The sequence below is a fragment of the Artemia sp. Qi Xiang Cuo genome, chromosome 1 (genome assembly GCF_049724085.1).
Source record: "Artemia sp. Qi Xiang Cuo chromosome 1, ASM4972408v1, whole genome shotgun sequence".
Lineage (NCBI taxonomy): Eukaryota > Metazoa > Arthropoda > Branchiopoda > Anostraca > Artemiidae > Artemia > Artemia sp. Qi Xiang Cuo.
The window spans coordinates 14710507-14724010 of NC_142794.1; the positions used below are offsets into that span (position 1 = coordinate 14710507).

Consider the following 13504-nt stretch of genomic DNA (forward strand, 5'->3'; position numbering starts at 1 on the left):
GGCGCCGGGGTCTAGTTGAAGTGCTAAATATGGGCAGGAAAAGGAACAGGAATGGACTCAACTTGAAGAGTGGTAAGTCCACCATGATGGTCTGAAGGAGTAATATATTTCCTAGGGAAGATCAGCCTTACCGAACCATTTGCGTATTGCCCCAGCGTCACCAAGTATAAGGAGTCAGAAACCAGCTGAAAATGTTGCATCTACTGAGTGCGATGATTTCTTTGGACTCAAAATTATAACATTAGGAAGAAATCCGGATTGCGAAGAGCTGAGGCGGTCCCGCTGGCTTGTGGATATTCCATATCTCTTCAAGAATAACGAGACAAAGGTCATCCGGCACATGTGAGTTTATAGTCGTTCGGGATTCCCGACGGGCCAATTAAGGGTGTTGAATAAGAAGTTTTGTTGAATAAGATAAATAGCGTTACGTGTTAAGAGTAATCAAAATATAAAAGAAATGGAATTTAAAAGCAATTATAAGCACAAAAAGAATATTCTTCTATCCCTCCCCCGCCGCTTAATGTAACTGCATCATTGCCAGTTCGCTTCAAATTTTAATGTTACTTTGAACTAGTTGGGCGATATTTGATATCGATATATCGGACCAAATATCCATATCGAGTATCGAAACGTATTATCGAAACCGATATTTTATAGGGGTCACTAACCCTCTATATTCTCCGCGGAAAATCCACCACATGAAAATTCTGCAAATTTTCAGCATACACCTTTGAGATTCTTTGCAGGTTTGAATTCTTTCTCCTATGATTGATTTTATTTATCTTTATCTTACATCTTACCCTGGCATCTTTTTTGCAAGAATTCACTTTCGGCTCTCGAGTCAGATACGTGTGAATTATTACCAATTGAGAATGAAAAGTTGACAACAAATGATGTTATAATGAAAAGTTCGGAGTTTGAATGTTATTAAAGCTAAACTAGCCGTTCAGACAGGGTGAATTTTCTCAGTCTGAAAAATATACATACTGCTGATGCTATTCAGGCTCACCTTATGAAAATTGCCACTGCGTGGGGGATCAAAGAAAAGTTTGTTGCTGTAGTGACTGATAATGGAGCAAATGTAGTTCGGGCCGTAAAGGATGCTGCATGCCACGTAGGTACAGGATGGACACATGTTTCGTGCTTCGCACATACTCTACATTTGATATGGGGGTGCTATTAATGATACTGCTGAATTGTTGCCTCTCGTCCAAAAGGCTAGAAATATTGTCAGCTTTTTCAGACGCAGTGTTGCAGCTACCAACAAGTTGCGGCAGTTTCAAAACTCTATTGACAATGTTTGCACCAAAAAATTAAAACCTGATGTGACTACTAGATGGAATTCGCTTCTCAGTATGCTCCGTAGTCTACAAGATTTTAAAGAGTCAGTAACAAGCTCGCTTGCGCTTCTCGGTAAAGTGGATCTCACACTCACTGATAGTGAGTGGGGTGTTATTTCAAACGTGATTGCGGTGCTTACACGCTTTGAAGAGGCAGCTATTGAACTCTCTTCTAAGGTCTATACCCCATCTCGAAAATCCTGCCTTTGTCAAAGATTTTGAGACGCCACCTTGTTCAGGTAGATTTCGGTGGATTCTCAGATGAGACTGATGAGCTTCGAAAGGCTTTGCTGAATAAAATGCATTGTATGTTTATAAGTCTTGTTCAAGTCACACCCGTCGCAATCGCCACATATCTTGACCCGCGTTTCAAGAGAATGTATATTTTACCTGACGATCTTCTACAAGTTGAGAGCAAAATTTCAAACGAGATAGATTTGGCCTTGTTGGCTACTCAATCTCGATCAGAAGATACAAGTACTATTGCAGTCCCGGTGATGTATTCATCAGAATTGAGCCAGTTTGTTGGGTTTCAACAATGAAGTCCTTATAGTCAATGCAGGACATGCTTCGACAGCAGCCGAATATATTATGGCTCAACAAACTTTCAATAGGGAGCCAACAGTTTCAAGAGAAACTTTTCCACTCAAGTGGTGGAAGTCTCAGTGCTAAGGGGTCCCAAAAGTACATGTACGTATCTACAATATCATACATTCCTGTGTCCGCTACCAATGTCCCTTCTGAAAGAGTTTTTTCCAAGCCTGTTCAGATGAATTACTGAATGGCGGAACCGATTCTCAGGGAAAAACATTGACATGCTGCTGTTTATAAATAGTCTTTAGTTCACTTTTCTCTTTTCTTAAGCATGAATAATTCGAAATCTGGATTTTTAGTATATTCATTTACGCAATCGAAGTTTATTTTTATTGTTTGATTTTATATTATTTGAGTTTTGAAAAAAAAAGCTATACAAAATACCCTTTATTTACCCTTTGCGTTACTGAATTTCGGCAAATCCACGAGATAGCAAAAAACTGATCCGAAATATCGATATCGATATATCGAAAGTAAAAATATCGATATATCGATTAATCAAAATATCGCCCAACACTACTCTGAACTTTTACATGGTTTTTGCTAAGAAAAACCCAAAAACTTTTTCCTGAATAGTATATATTCATTGATTTTGTTCTATGAGATGAGCTTCGTGTCTTCTGCAATCCATTTCAAGTATTGTCTAAATATTTGAACTATTCACCTTGTGACAACGGAGTGGTTGAAGCCAGGTCCGGGAACAACCGGTACCGAAGTTCAACAAGAAAGTGCATTACTTAGAAGGGTGTTGTTAACCTAATTTTTTTTCTTCAAAATATCGGATATTGCTGGTTAATTAAAAAAAAATGTAGGCGACATTTCGTTTGTGATTTTTCCGATATTTCGGAAAATTGAGACATATACGGTTTCGGTCGAAAATGAGTTATGTATTTGTCATGGGTAAACATTTTTTTTGCTCTCCTGAAAAGTTACAAAAATAGCATATGTAGGATATCGCACTTTTAATTATCACAGCCGATATGTGTTAAAATGTATAGGCTACACTCAGTTTTATGCTTGGTAATATTAGACAACATCACTAGTTCTTCTCAAAGACAAACTCACTTATATTTTCTATACATGGATACAGGTTCAATTCCGCGTATTGCAAGGACTTTTTTACTTTAAAATATACAATATTTTTTTTGCAAATTATTGAAATTCACGGAAAATTAAAAAAAAAGGTAATATTTCAATCTATTTTGTGTGGTCAAATACTTCAAAATTGTTTGGGTCTTGGCAAACTTGTATTACTTTAATAAGAGACCCGAATAAACGACAGAAAAATATTAGCCGACACTTTTCTCGGAAATCTTGGAGAAAAACATTTACGTTTTCCTGTTTCGTTCCAGAGATAGGCATATTAAGATTTAAATCCACTTAAATTATTAGAACGCGTAAATTTTGTTATTTTGATTGAAGGGAGCAGATTTTTTTTTTAGTTCAGGAAAGGGCAGTCCCTAAAATTTTTCTAGTATATCTGCTTGGAAAAAAAAAAATTAGCTCAAACAAGTTTCATCATATAATTTGTCAGCTCTGGAAGTTTCACGTTGTGTTAACTGCCTTGATTAAAATCTTTGTAAACACAGGATGTACATTATTTATGATGTACGTTCATGATAAGAAAGTGATTTGCTTAATAATTAATAAGAGGTTATGTTTCTTTTGTTTCAAACTAGCCTCTCGTTAGCTTTTCGACCTTGTTGAAATATCTAAGATCCCTTATTCCTTGTTGATAGAGACTTATAAGACGTTGATTAGACGTATCTAAGATCCCTTATCAATATTCACCAAAATTGCTTCGGATGCTCCCGTGGAGCTCGGAAAATTTGCTAATGAACTCTTTATCTTTGAGATTGTCAGTCGACGCTGAGACTCACAAAATGAAATTTTTGGATCGAACGTCCTTAAATAACATTAGTTGTTCTCTTCCCATTAACAAACTACTTACCGTATCCATTTTCAAACTTCGTATAAATATAAAAAAATCCTTTTAACAGCTTAGTGGATAAAGCCAGGGCCCGTGAACAACTGGGACCAAGGGTGTATCCAGAATTTTTGTTGGGAGGGGGATGGGGGATTTACAAAAACAAACTACAAAATGTATCAAAAGCTTGTTTATGCACGTTTTGTTGCTTTTTTTCGAGTCTAAAAAATTGGGAGGGTGGGGAGGTGTTAAAACCCAGTAGCACAATGTAAGGAATTCTCATATATAAACGTGGTTTACCAGTTGTTGCAGGATAGACAGTATGAGGATAAGAGGAAAGTCAGGAAAGTAGAGCAGGTATGATATTATGAAGTAAGAAGGCGTGAAGTGGAGGCTACTGTGTTAAAACTGCAAAGGATCTAGAAGATGCAGCCAGAGACTGTAATAACAGAATTTCGTATTGTCATATTAAGACTTAGAGGGGAAGTGCTCAGCCTGGACATGTCCCAGTTAAACGTACAAATGCCTTAATTAGTGATAAAAAGAGGAAAAACGATCAAAAAATAACAAGACAACAGGTGCTCAGGGGTGAATCTCCTTCATTTTATTGGAGGGGGGAGGCAAGAGGGGGTCTATATCCGGATAGTCGAGGGGCATGGGCTATATAATATTCTCCAAATTGTTGGGGGGTAACTGCCCCTCCCCCTCCTTTCCCTTCCCCAAACGACACCCCTGCAGGTGCTGATAGTGTGGTAAATCAGTTTTGAAATATTGTGGTTGCAAATTTAGAAACAAACTAGTGAAGATTGTGAACTTGATTTTCGACGAAGTGGAAGTATTTAATGATTTTAGAAAAATTAAACAATTAAACATTTCTGTAAAAAGGGTGATATGAGTGAGTGTGGTAATTATAGAAGCATTAACTTGGTTTCTATTCAAAGCAAATTACTTTATTTTATAATACTCATTAAACTGAGGGATGTTGTAGGTGAAGCTTTACCAGAAGAACTGTGAAGCTTTTGAAAGAGAAGAGGTTTTGGCCAAATGTCTCTCTTAGATTAATAATTGAGAAGTGTCTGAATAATCAGACCGCTTTTGTGATCAGTTTTATACATTATGCACAGTTGAAGTAAAGTAAAGGAAAGCATAGTTAGGAATTATAATATAAGTATTTTAGAATTTTAAAGTTATTTTAAGAATTTTATAATGTTTCCTTCGGAGTAGCAACTATAAAACAGAATCAGAGTACCCCCCCCCCCCTCCCAATCTCACAAATTGAGATCAATCCATGCCTCAGATTTCCACCAGTTGCGAAACAGCTTTACTCCCAAGCTAAAGACTGTTGGGGGGAGGAGGTTTATTGTAAATTTGGGTTAAACAAAGAGGATTTGAAGAATTTGTTGTCGGTAAGAGGAGATAGTTTGGATTTAGGTGAGAGAAGGAAATTTCTGGGAAAGTTTAGGCTGACAACTGGCCTCTTTTTTTGCCCTGTGTGTGTGGATGTGTGAATGAGAACTTATTTCATTTTGTATCCGAGTATGAAGAGCTATCTGAGTTGCGGAATGATTGTTTTGGATGAGTGTTTGGGAGTTAATGATGGTTAAATGAGCGGATGGCTGAGATGAACGTATGAAATATTAAACAGCTGTGTAAGTTTCTTCGTTTAGGGATTAAACACAGAGAATCAGGTTGGAGAGGGTAGCTTGTTGCGATTTTTAGGATTTGAATTTTATGATTGGTGTTTGCTGGTTAAAATTTTGAACCTTGGTGTTTCTTTTTTTTGTCGTTTTGTTGTTGTTGTTGTTTTTTTTTATTATTATCTAAAGTGGTATTTTGTTCCTGGGCTTTGTTTGTAGACTGTATTCTGTGTTACTATGGCCCACAGTTTTTTTGCAATAGATCTTATCTATCTTATCTTATACGAGTGGGAACTGGAGTGGAAGTGTTCAGTCCATTCTAATTGGAGAATCGAGTAAACTTATAAGAGTGGGCAATGGCGCTAGTGTCCACAAGAAAAAATTATCAACGCCATCTAGCGTATTGTGAAACCTGGCAATTTTGAAGCATTATAGTCTTATTTTCTGTTAGGAACTAGGACACTAATTTTACCAATTGCACTAACTAAATTAATTATTTCTATTACAACACTGAAAAACCGTTAAGTGTTACACAGACCTATATGGTGTTGATACTATTTTTGTCGATACTAGCCCCAGTTCCTCGGAAAAAAAAAACATCAACGCCATCAAGTCTATGTCGAAACTTGGCATTTTTTGAAGCCCTATAATCATTTTTCTGTTAGGAACTGAAATCAGATCCTTATCAATACCCTAATTTTATGGACTGCACTAGCTAAACTAATTATTCTTATTACTACACTGAAAAAAAGCCAAGTGTCACACAACACCAAATGGCGTTGATACATTTTCTGTCGACACTAGCACCAGTTCCCCCACCCCCTTATAAATTACCCATACTCTTTATATAGAGCTTTGAATAGATTGGGGTGGAGACATAAATCATTATTGCTGCTCATATTAAAAATTTAATAAAGAGAGATCTTTCAGCTTACGGTAACAGACATTTTAATATTTTGTAAGTTATGCGGTGATTATAATTCCTATCTCCATTTAGTTTTTCGTCAGCTACCCCTCCCCCTTTTTTTCTCTACCTGTTTACAGTGTGCATTTTTGTTGTTGTTTCTTTCTTGTGAAACAGGAGGCGAATCGAGTCTACTTCTTTATGTACCTCATTATGAGCTGATATGTGTAATCTGTACTATATTAATGTAAATAAAACAGAACTCTGGTGAGAATAGCGAAGGGATGTAAAAAAACTAAATGCCTGTGTGGGTATAAAACCTTTCCAAGATTAAGCACAAATAGTTCAGTTAATACATTTTTGGTGGCCAAGATGTTATTCAAACAGTTTCAGTATTAAATATGTACTTAACAAAATTCTTCAAAAAGCAAGTGAACAAATCAGAGGGTTAAAAACAGAATGCGTATATAACCCGCAACACTACCAGAGTGAGAGAAAAAGAAATGCACCAAGCAGACAACTGGTCTTAAACTTCAATCCAGAGTATGGGTAACTTAGAAACTAGCGCTAGCAACAACGCCATCTAGCGTTTGGTGAAATTTAGCTCTTTTTTCAGACTTCTTAATCGATTTTCTTTCAGGAACTGAGATCAAACTGTTATTACTACACTAGTGTAGTAATTACACTGTTGTACACTGACAAAAATGCCAAGTGTCAACAAATGCTAGATGGCGTTGAAATTTTTGCCGACACTAACGCCAGTTCACACTAGTAAGTTATCCATACTCTTTGATTCAACCATTAGTAAACGGCAAATTTGACATTACTGGTAGTTTTTTTTTTTTTTTTTTTTTTTTTTTTTTTTTTTTTTAGTTAAATTTAGATTTTATTTATTTCATTCTTTACAACTTGACCCCCTTCAAAACAAAACCCTCTCCTTTCGTTAACCAGAAGTACTGTCGCTTGACCTGGCTATAGAGAAAAAAAAATCTGAATTCTCAGTTGACAGGATTTCTTAGAACGGCTTCCAAAATTCATGTGAAACGCAATAACAAGAACAATTTTCTGGTCATGCTATTTTTTTGAAAAATGAAGTCGTCAACTTACAATTATTGTGGCCCACTCTGACATTAATTACCAATAGGCAACATAAACGTGAATTCATTTAGAATTTATCGGTGAAGTTTAATTATTATTTATTTTTTAAACATAATCCTTTTCTTCTGGGTCCTTGGCTTATTCATAGATTCAATCTGACCAAAGCTAGTATCTTCCTTTCTACCATAACTGGCACTCTCAGACACCATACAGCTACTAGGCAATGCGAAAATTTAAATATAAATTTCACCAATGCTTCTATAGTCTTTCACTGGTATTTAATCACATGATATTATGCATAAAATCATGGAAGTGACAAGAGTTTACAAAATATTGCTAATAAGGCTGAAGTGGAGAGGGGAGAAGAGTTTCCCCCTTCATCTAGAATATCAGAAATTACGTGAAAATACGTATTTATTGATTGGTTTAGACTTATACAGACCATTTCCCTCGCCCCCTCCCCCCTCCCCACCCCTAAAAAAAATTTACTTGAATTATGCAGGATTTTAGAAATGTAGAAAAAATCTTCCCCAAAGATCTGTATCCAGCACCCATTTAACTATACAGTGTTATTGACAATATTTAGATACCTGTCCCCCAGCTGAGAAGAAAAACAAACTAAATATATGAATAATAGATAATTATTAGCCACCCATATAATATACTATATACATTTATTCCAAGATTATACAAAGAAAAAATTATGAGAAATTCTATACACGGGTACAAGACATCACTCCTATTCTAATAGCAAACGTATGGAACTCAATAAGAGACAACAAAAATTAGTTCATCTTTATAAATAGGTCGACAATTTCAAATATCCTAATTCTTAAAATTTAGACATGCGAATAAGTCGTGCTTTTTTTTCTCAATTAGAAAGTTTTAAGGAGTAATATCCCTATGGTAAACAGAAGAAATCTATTTCGCACTGGTAATCTGAAAGCCAACTAAGAGGTAGTCTTGACTGAAAGCTGGTTGACACATGTCAGCTGAACTGGCCAGGTTCGTCACGGCCTGACTCATGACGTACATTACTGCATATAAACAAAGCCTGTGACAACAGAGAAGCAACACCCTGATCTAAAATTTGAGACATAACAAGATTCACTAATCTTACTTCATGCCGCGCTAGCAGCGGACGGGCCAGTTCATGTTTAGCTAAATTCATCACAGAAGATGCTGCACGGCGCAGCATATCAAGACTTGTGCCCATTGAATCAGGGTTATCCCGAAGAGCATTGATACCATGTTGGCTAGCAATGGTCATCGCATTGTTCTCTGCCTGTTCAATAAATGATAATAACTGTTGAAACGTTCCATTTTGAGAGGCAATCAGCCAAGCTACACCTTCACTAGCAGATGAAAAGTAAAAAATGAGATTAAGAGCTAATTCGCGGCGCACTTGGTCCTCGGATCGACACAGCCACCTACTTAAACGTCCACAAAGCAGTTCAATCCTTTCCAAAGGTGGAGTTGACACAATTATATCTGGATTAAACTCACAAACACATAATTTACACATCGACTCCAATGCTAATCTCTGCGGACTCAACAAACTACTGGAATTGACACTAATCCAGGGGAATGGATCTTGAGCCTCAGCAGAATTACAAGTTGCCCAATGAAGCAGGCCATCAACTAGAGGTCTTGAAACCTCCTCGTCAAATTGATTCAAATCTAAATGTCCAGAAATATTTGCAAGCATCACTAGAGCTGCTTCTCGGCAGTGCGATAAAACTTCACTCCACCATTCCTCATTTTTACCAAGCGTTGTTGACTGTTCTTGAATTTCATTTTCTTCTTCATAATGTCGTTGAACCCTGGGCTTGGGATTGTGCTCATGATTTAAAAGCAAAAGTCTGCCAATTAATTTAAGAATGCCACTGTGATTTGCAAACTCTCGCTCATTTCCAGGCACAAACGTTAGGCTTCTTAAAATATTCAAAACAGTGGCACACCTTTTCCCAAGAGCTTCCTGACTTTCATTTTGGATGTTTAAACAAGGTTCATCACGAGAATGACATTCATCTTCGAGAACTTCCACCTTTCTCTTAAAATGACCTGTTTCATCCCTAATTTTAATTTTACTCCCAGCTTCTGTAGCAATCTCAAATTCAGTCTCTAAGATCTCTTGTTTCACCACCTCTTTTGGTTCTATTTTTATATCCAAATCTACACCATTCACAAGGTCAATTCTTTCTATTGATTTCTCAGGTATCACCATTGTAAGAGTATCAGCTATAGGCTCTTTTTTAATACGGGCCAGTATATCTTCTAAAGACTTGCCCTTTTTTACATTGTTTTTGCCCTTTTTTGGCAGTATTTTAACGTCGTCAAGGAGCACATTCTCTTCATGTTCCTGTTTCACCATAACAGCCGGTTCAGATGTTTTCTTCACATCAGCAGTAACTCGAACCAATTTAGAGAAACTTTCTTCATGGTCAACATGCGTCATTACAGTTCTCAGTTCTTCAATGCTAAATGCACTTCCATTAAAAATATCCCACTTACGCTTACGGTTAGATACAAGTAGAGAATTTAGGGGCTTTTCAAATTCTAATGGCTTTGATAAGTGGGGATTACAATTTAGAATGTGGAATTTATCACCAAACACATCTGCTGGCGTTATTTCACCAAGATCAATGTCTTCAGCTGACTTTTCAGTAATAGGCTTCCACCATTCAGCATCGTTCACTACTTTTTTCTTCTGGAAAGGCTCAAGGTCCTCAAATAGCCCAAAAACTTTGTGCAAGTATACTCTTGTATAGTCTAAAAGTATGTCAAGTAAACCTGGCATATTTCCAAGTCCGAAAAAAACTATTGAGTGATCATCGTGAAGCAACACATTCAAAACATCAAGGGCCCACGTCGTCTCTGCCAGAAGGCCAGATTTTAACGCCATCATTAACCTCCAACTTTCTACAGGTGCAACGTCTTGTTTTACGAGCTTTCTTTTCTTTGTTACATTAGGCTGGGTAGCTTCAACACTGTCTGATGGAAAAACAATTTCTCGACGTCCTAGTGGTGGTACCATTGGCAGAGCATTGGAAGGACCCTGAAACAAAGATGAATCACTTTAGTCACAAAGATGAATCACCCCTAAATATAAAGTTATACATTGATGTCTGTTTCGAGGGAGGGAATAAGTTTTTTAAGTATCTTCAACAAAACTCGCAATAATTATGCACTTTTTCAACTGGCCAAAAAGTAATGTACTCGTCAAATTTTCAATAGTTTTGATTTCCGAAATTGGCAACATAAAACGTAGTATTGAAGAAATAAGTTCGATTTTAATTCTCAGCCAGTAGAAAATGACGTAAAAACAAAAAAAAACTCTATCTGTGTTTATGATAGAACGTGTAGATAGTACATGTACAGCTACAAACAGTATCCTTCACTCTTCAATCCAGAAAAATGTAATGCTGATAAAATAGCCAATAATTTTAGTTTTAAATTTTAGCCACCATGATATCATTGATGCTGCAAAGAGCGACCGTCACTCGTTCTTTGCTAGGTTGCGAGCGTGAGCCTCGAAAGTTTTTTTTAGAAACTGTCAAGTGAAAAACATTTTCAAATGAACGTTGATTCAGGAATATTAACAATTATCCATATTATCGAAAACAATATTTCTTTAATTAATTTTCTAATCAGTAGAATTCTTTAAAACTTCAAAAAAGAGCCTGAAACCCATCGAAAATGACGTCAAATCAACATAAAAAGCACAGCATAGAACTCGATATTGTCAAAACTCTAAACAGTAACTGAACAGTCATAATCCCATGTTGAATGGGTAGCACTGATTTGTCCACTTTTTACAATTTTTTTTCAGGGCGATCGTAACAAATCAGTGGTAATGGGCGAAGACTTAAATGAACGGAAGTCCAACATATTAGTGCCAAAAGAAAATTCAAAGAATTCAAAGAATAACTTAGAGAATGGAAATTGCCTTTTTTGTAACAAAAGAGATTGCACCATAGCTAAGTGCTGTATTCCCCCTTTTTTGCAAATAAACATCAATTTTAGCCCAAAAACCCAGGGAAAGAAAGTTCGAATGCAACAAACCAAGATTTCATAGTCTAAGACCATTGACTGGAGATGAAGAAGAGAAAAAAAAGAGCCGTCATAGTGACATCAGTATTCCCCTTTTTTGCAAATAAACATCAATTTTAGCCCAAAATCCCAGGGAAAGAAAGTTCGAATGCAACAAATCGAGATTTCATAGTCTAAGACCATTGACTGGAGATGAAGAAGAGAAAAAAGTGCCGTCATAGTGACATCAGTATTCCCTTTTTTTGCAAATAAACATCAATTTTAGCCGAAAATCCCAGGGAAAGAAAGTTCGAATGCAACAAATCGAGATTTCATAGTCTAAGACCATTTGACTGGAGATGAAGAAGAGAAAAAAAGTGCCGTCATAGTGACAAATTTTAGCTTGAGTTCTAACACATAATTAGGAAATAATCAACTTTAGAACCAATTTTAGCTTATAAGCACATAAGCTAAATAAGCAAAATAAAGCAAAACTATTAAGCAAATAATAAATTTAGTTTAATAATAGTATAATAGTTTTCGGATACAACACTAATGAACGCAATTCAATAATTACAATTGCGCCTTGAATGCCAAAAATTACAAAAGGTAATAAAAAGAGATAGAGAGAGAGAGAAGAGGGATTTAAATTGTGACCAATTATAAATTTCCTTGTATATATAATTGTAAAGCTATTGCTATTATGAACAGTGAAAGGCTATTGAGAGCCTTACAAATAAAATCTTTTGTTTTCTGCGGCATAGTCAAGAGCTTTCTTATCTCTAAGAGAATATAATTGAAATTTAGCTAGTTTTGTACATCTATCTGGCATAAAGTCTTTTATTTTCTGATTATTTGAAAAAAACTACGTTTTCTAAAGAGTTAAAGAGGCTGAGTTACAAGGTCGAACCTTAAAACGTACAGGGATTAGGAGGCACATTGAGGGGGCTGCCGCCCCCAAACCCCCGCTTTCGCAGCCTTTAAATATAAAAAAAATTTCTTTAAACTGAAAGTAAGGAGCGACATTAAAACTTAAAACGAACAGAAATTATTCCGTATATGAAAGAGGCTGTGCCCTCCTCAACGCCTCGCTCTTTACGCTAAAGTTTGACTTTCTCACAACTCTTTTTTTAAACAATAAAAACTTTAGCGTAAAGAGCGAGGCGTTGAGGAGGGCACAGCCTCTTTCATATACGGAATAATTTCTGTTCGTTTTAAGTTTTAATGTCGCTCCTTACTTTCAGTTTAAAGAAATGTTTTTTATATTTAAAGGCTGCGAAAGCGGGGTTTGGGGGCGGCAGCCCCTCAACTGTGCCTCCTAATCCCTGTACGTTTTAAGGTTCGACCTTGTAACTCAGCCTCTTTAACTCTTTTAGAAAACGTAGTTTTTTTCAAATAATTTCTGCACGTTTTTGTACAGTTTATTACTTATTATTGCTTGACTAACTGTTAGCTGATCGTGTCAGGAGTTGAAGTTGGGGGGCTGCCGCCCCCCAAACTCCCCGCTCTTGAACATTCTTGTGTTAAGGCTTTTAATTCCTGAATACTCAAATCACGTCGCACAGGGTGCCTCCTAATCCCTGTGCGTTTTAAGGTTCGAACTTGTGACTCAGCCTCTTTAACAGCCCCCCCAAATGTGCCTCCTAATCCCTGTACGTTTTAAGGGTTGACCTTGTCACTCAGCGTCTTTAACTCTTTAGAAAACGTAGTTTTTTTCAAATAATACACATAAACAGGTTAGACATGCTTTGTTATGAAATTTGACGCGCAGATATTTTCATAACAAAGCATGTCTAACCTGTTTATCTGTATTATTTGAAAAAAACTAAGGTTTTTCGTAAATGTAAATTCGGGGGATAATTTTTTCGGTTTGAAAATATCAAAAGGCCCTAACAGGTCGAATTCTGCTTCGAATGAGTCCTCATTCACCCGGATCCGTTGCCAACTGTGGCCTGTAGGCGTGGCTAAGAAA

At 36.5% G+C, this 13504-nt stretch overlaps 1 protein-coding gene across 1 annotated transcript in view; it reads right to left on the minus strand.

Annotated features, from left to right (window-relative positions):
* Nucleotides 1-8157: 8157 nt before the first annotated feature.
* The window catches only part of osa (trithorax group protein osa), a 98075-nt gene continuing 92728 nt past the window's right edge, over nt 8158-13504 (minus strand). The window contains exon 20 of the mRNA XM_089090863.1: nt 8158-10558. Coding sequence (XP_088946989.1) covers nt 8489-10558 — 2070 coding nt within the window. The 3' untranslated portion in view covers nt 8158-8488. The remainder of the gene's footprint in view (nt 10559-13504) is intronic.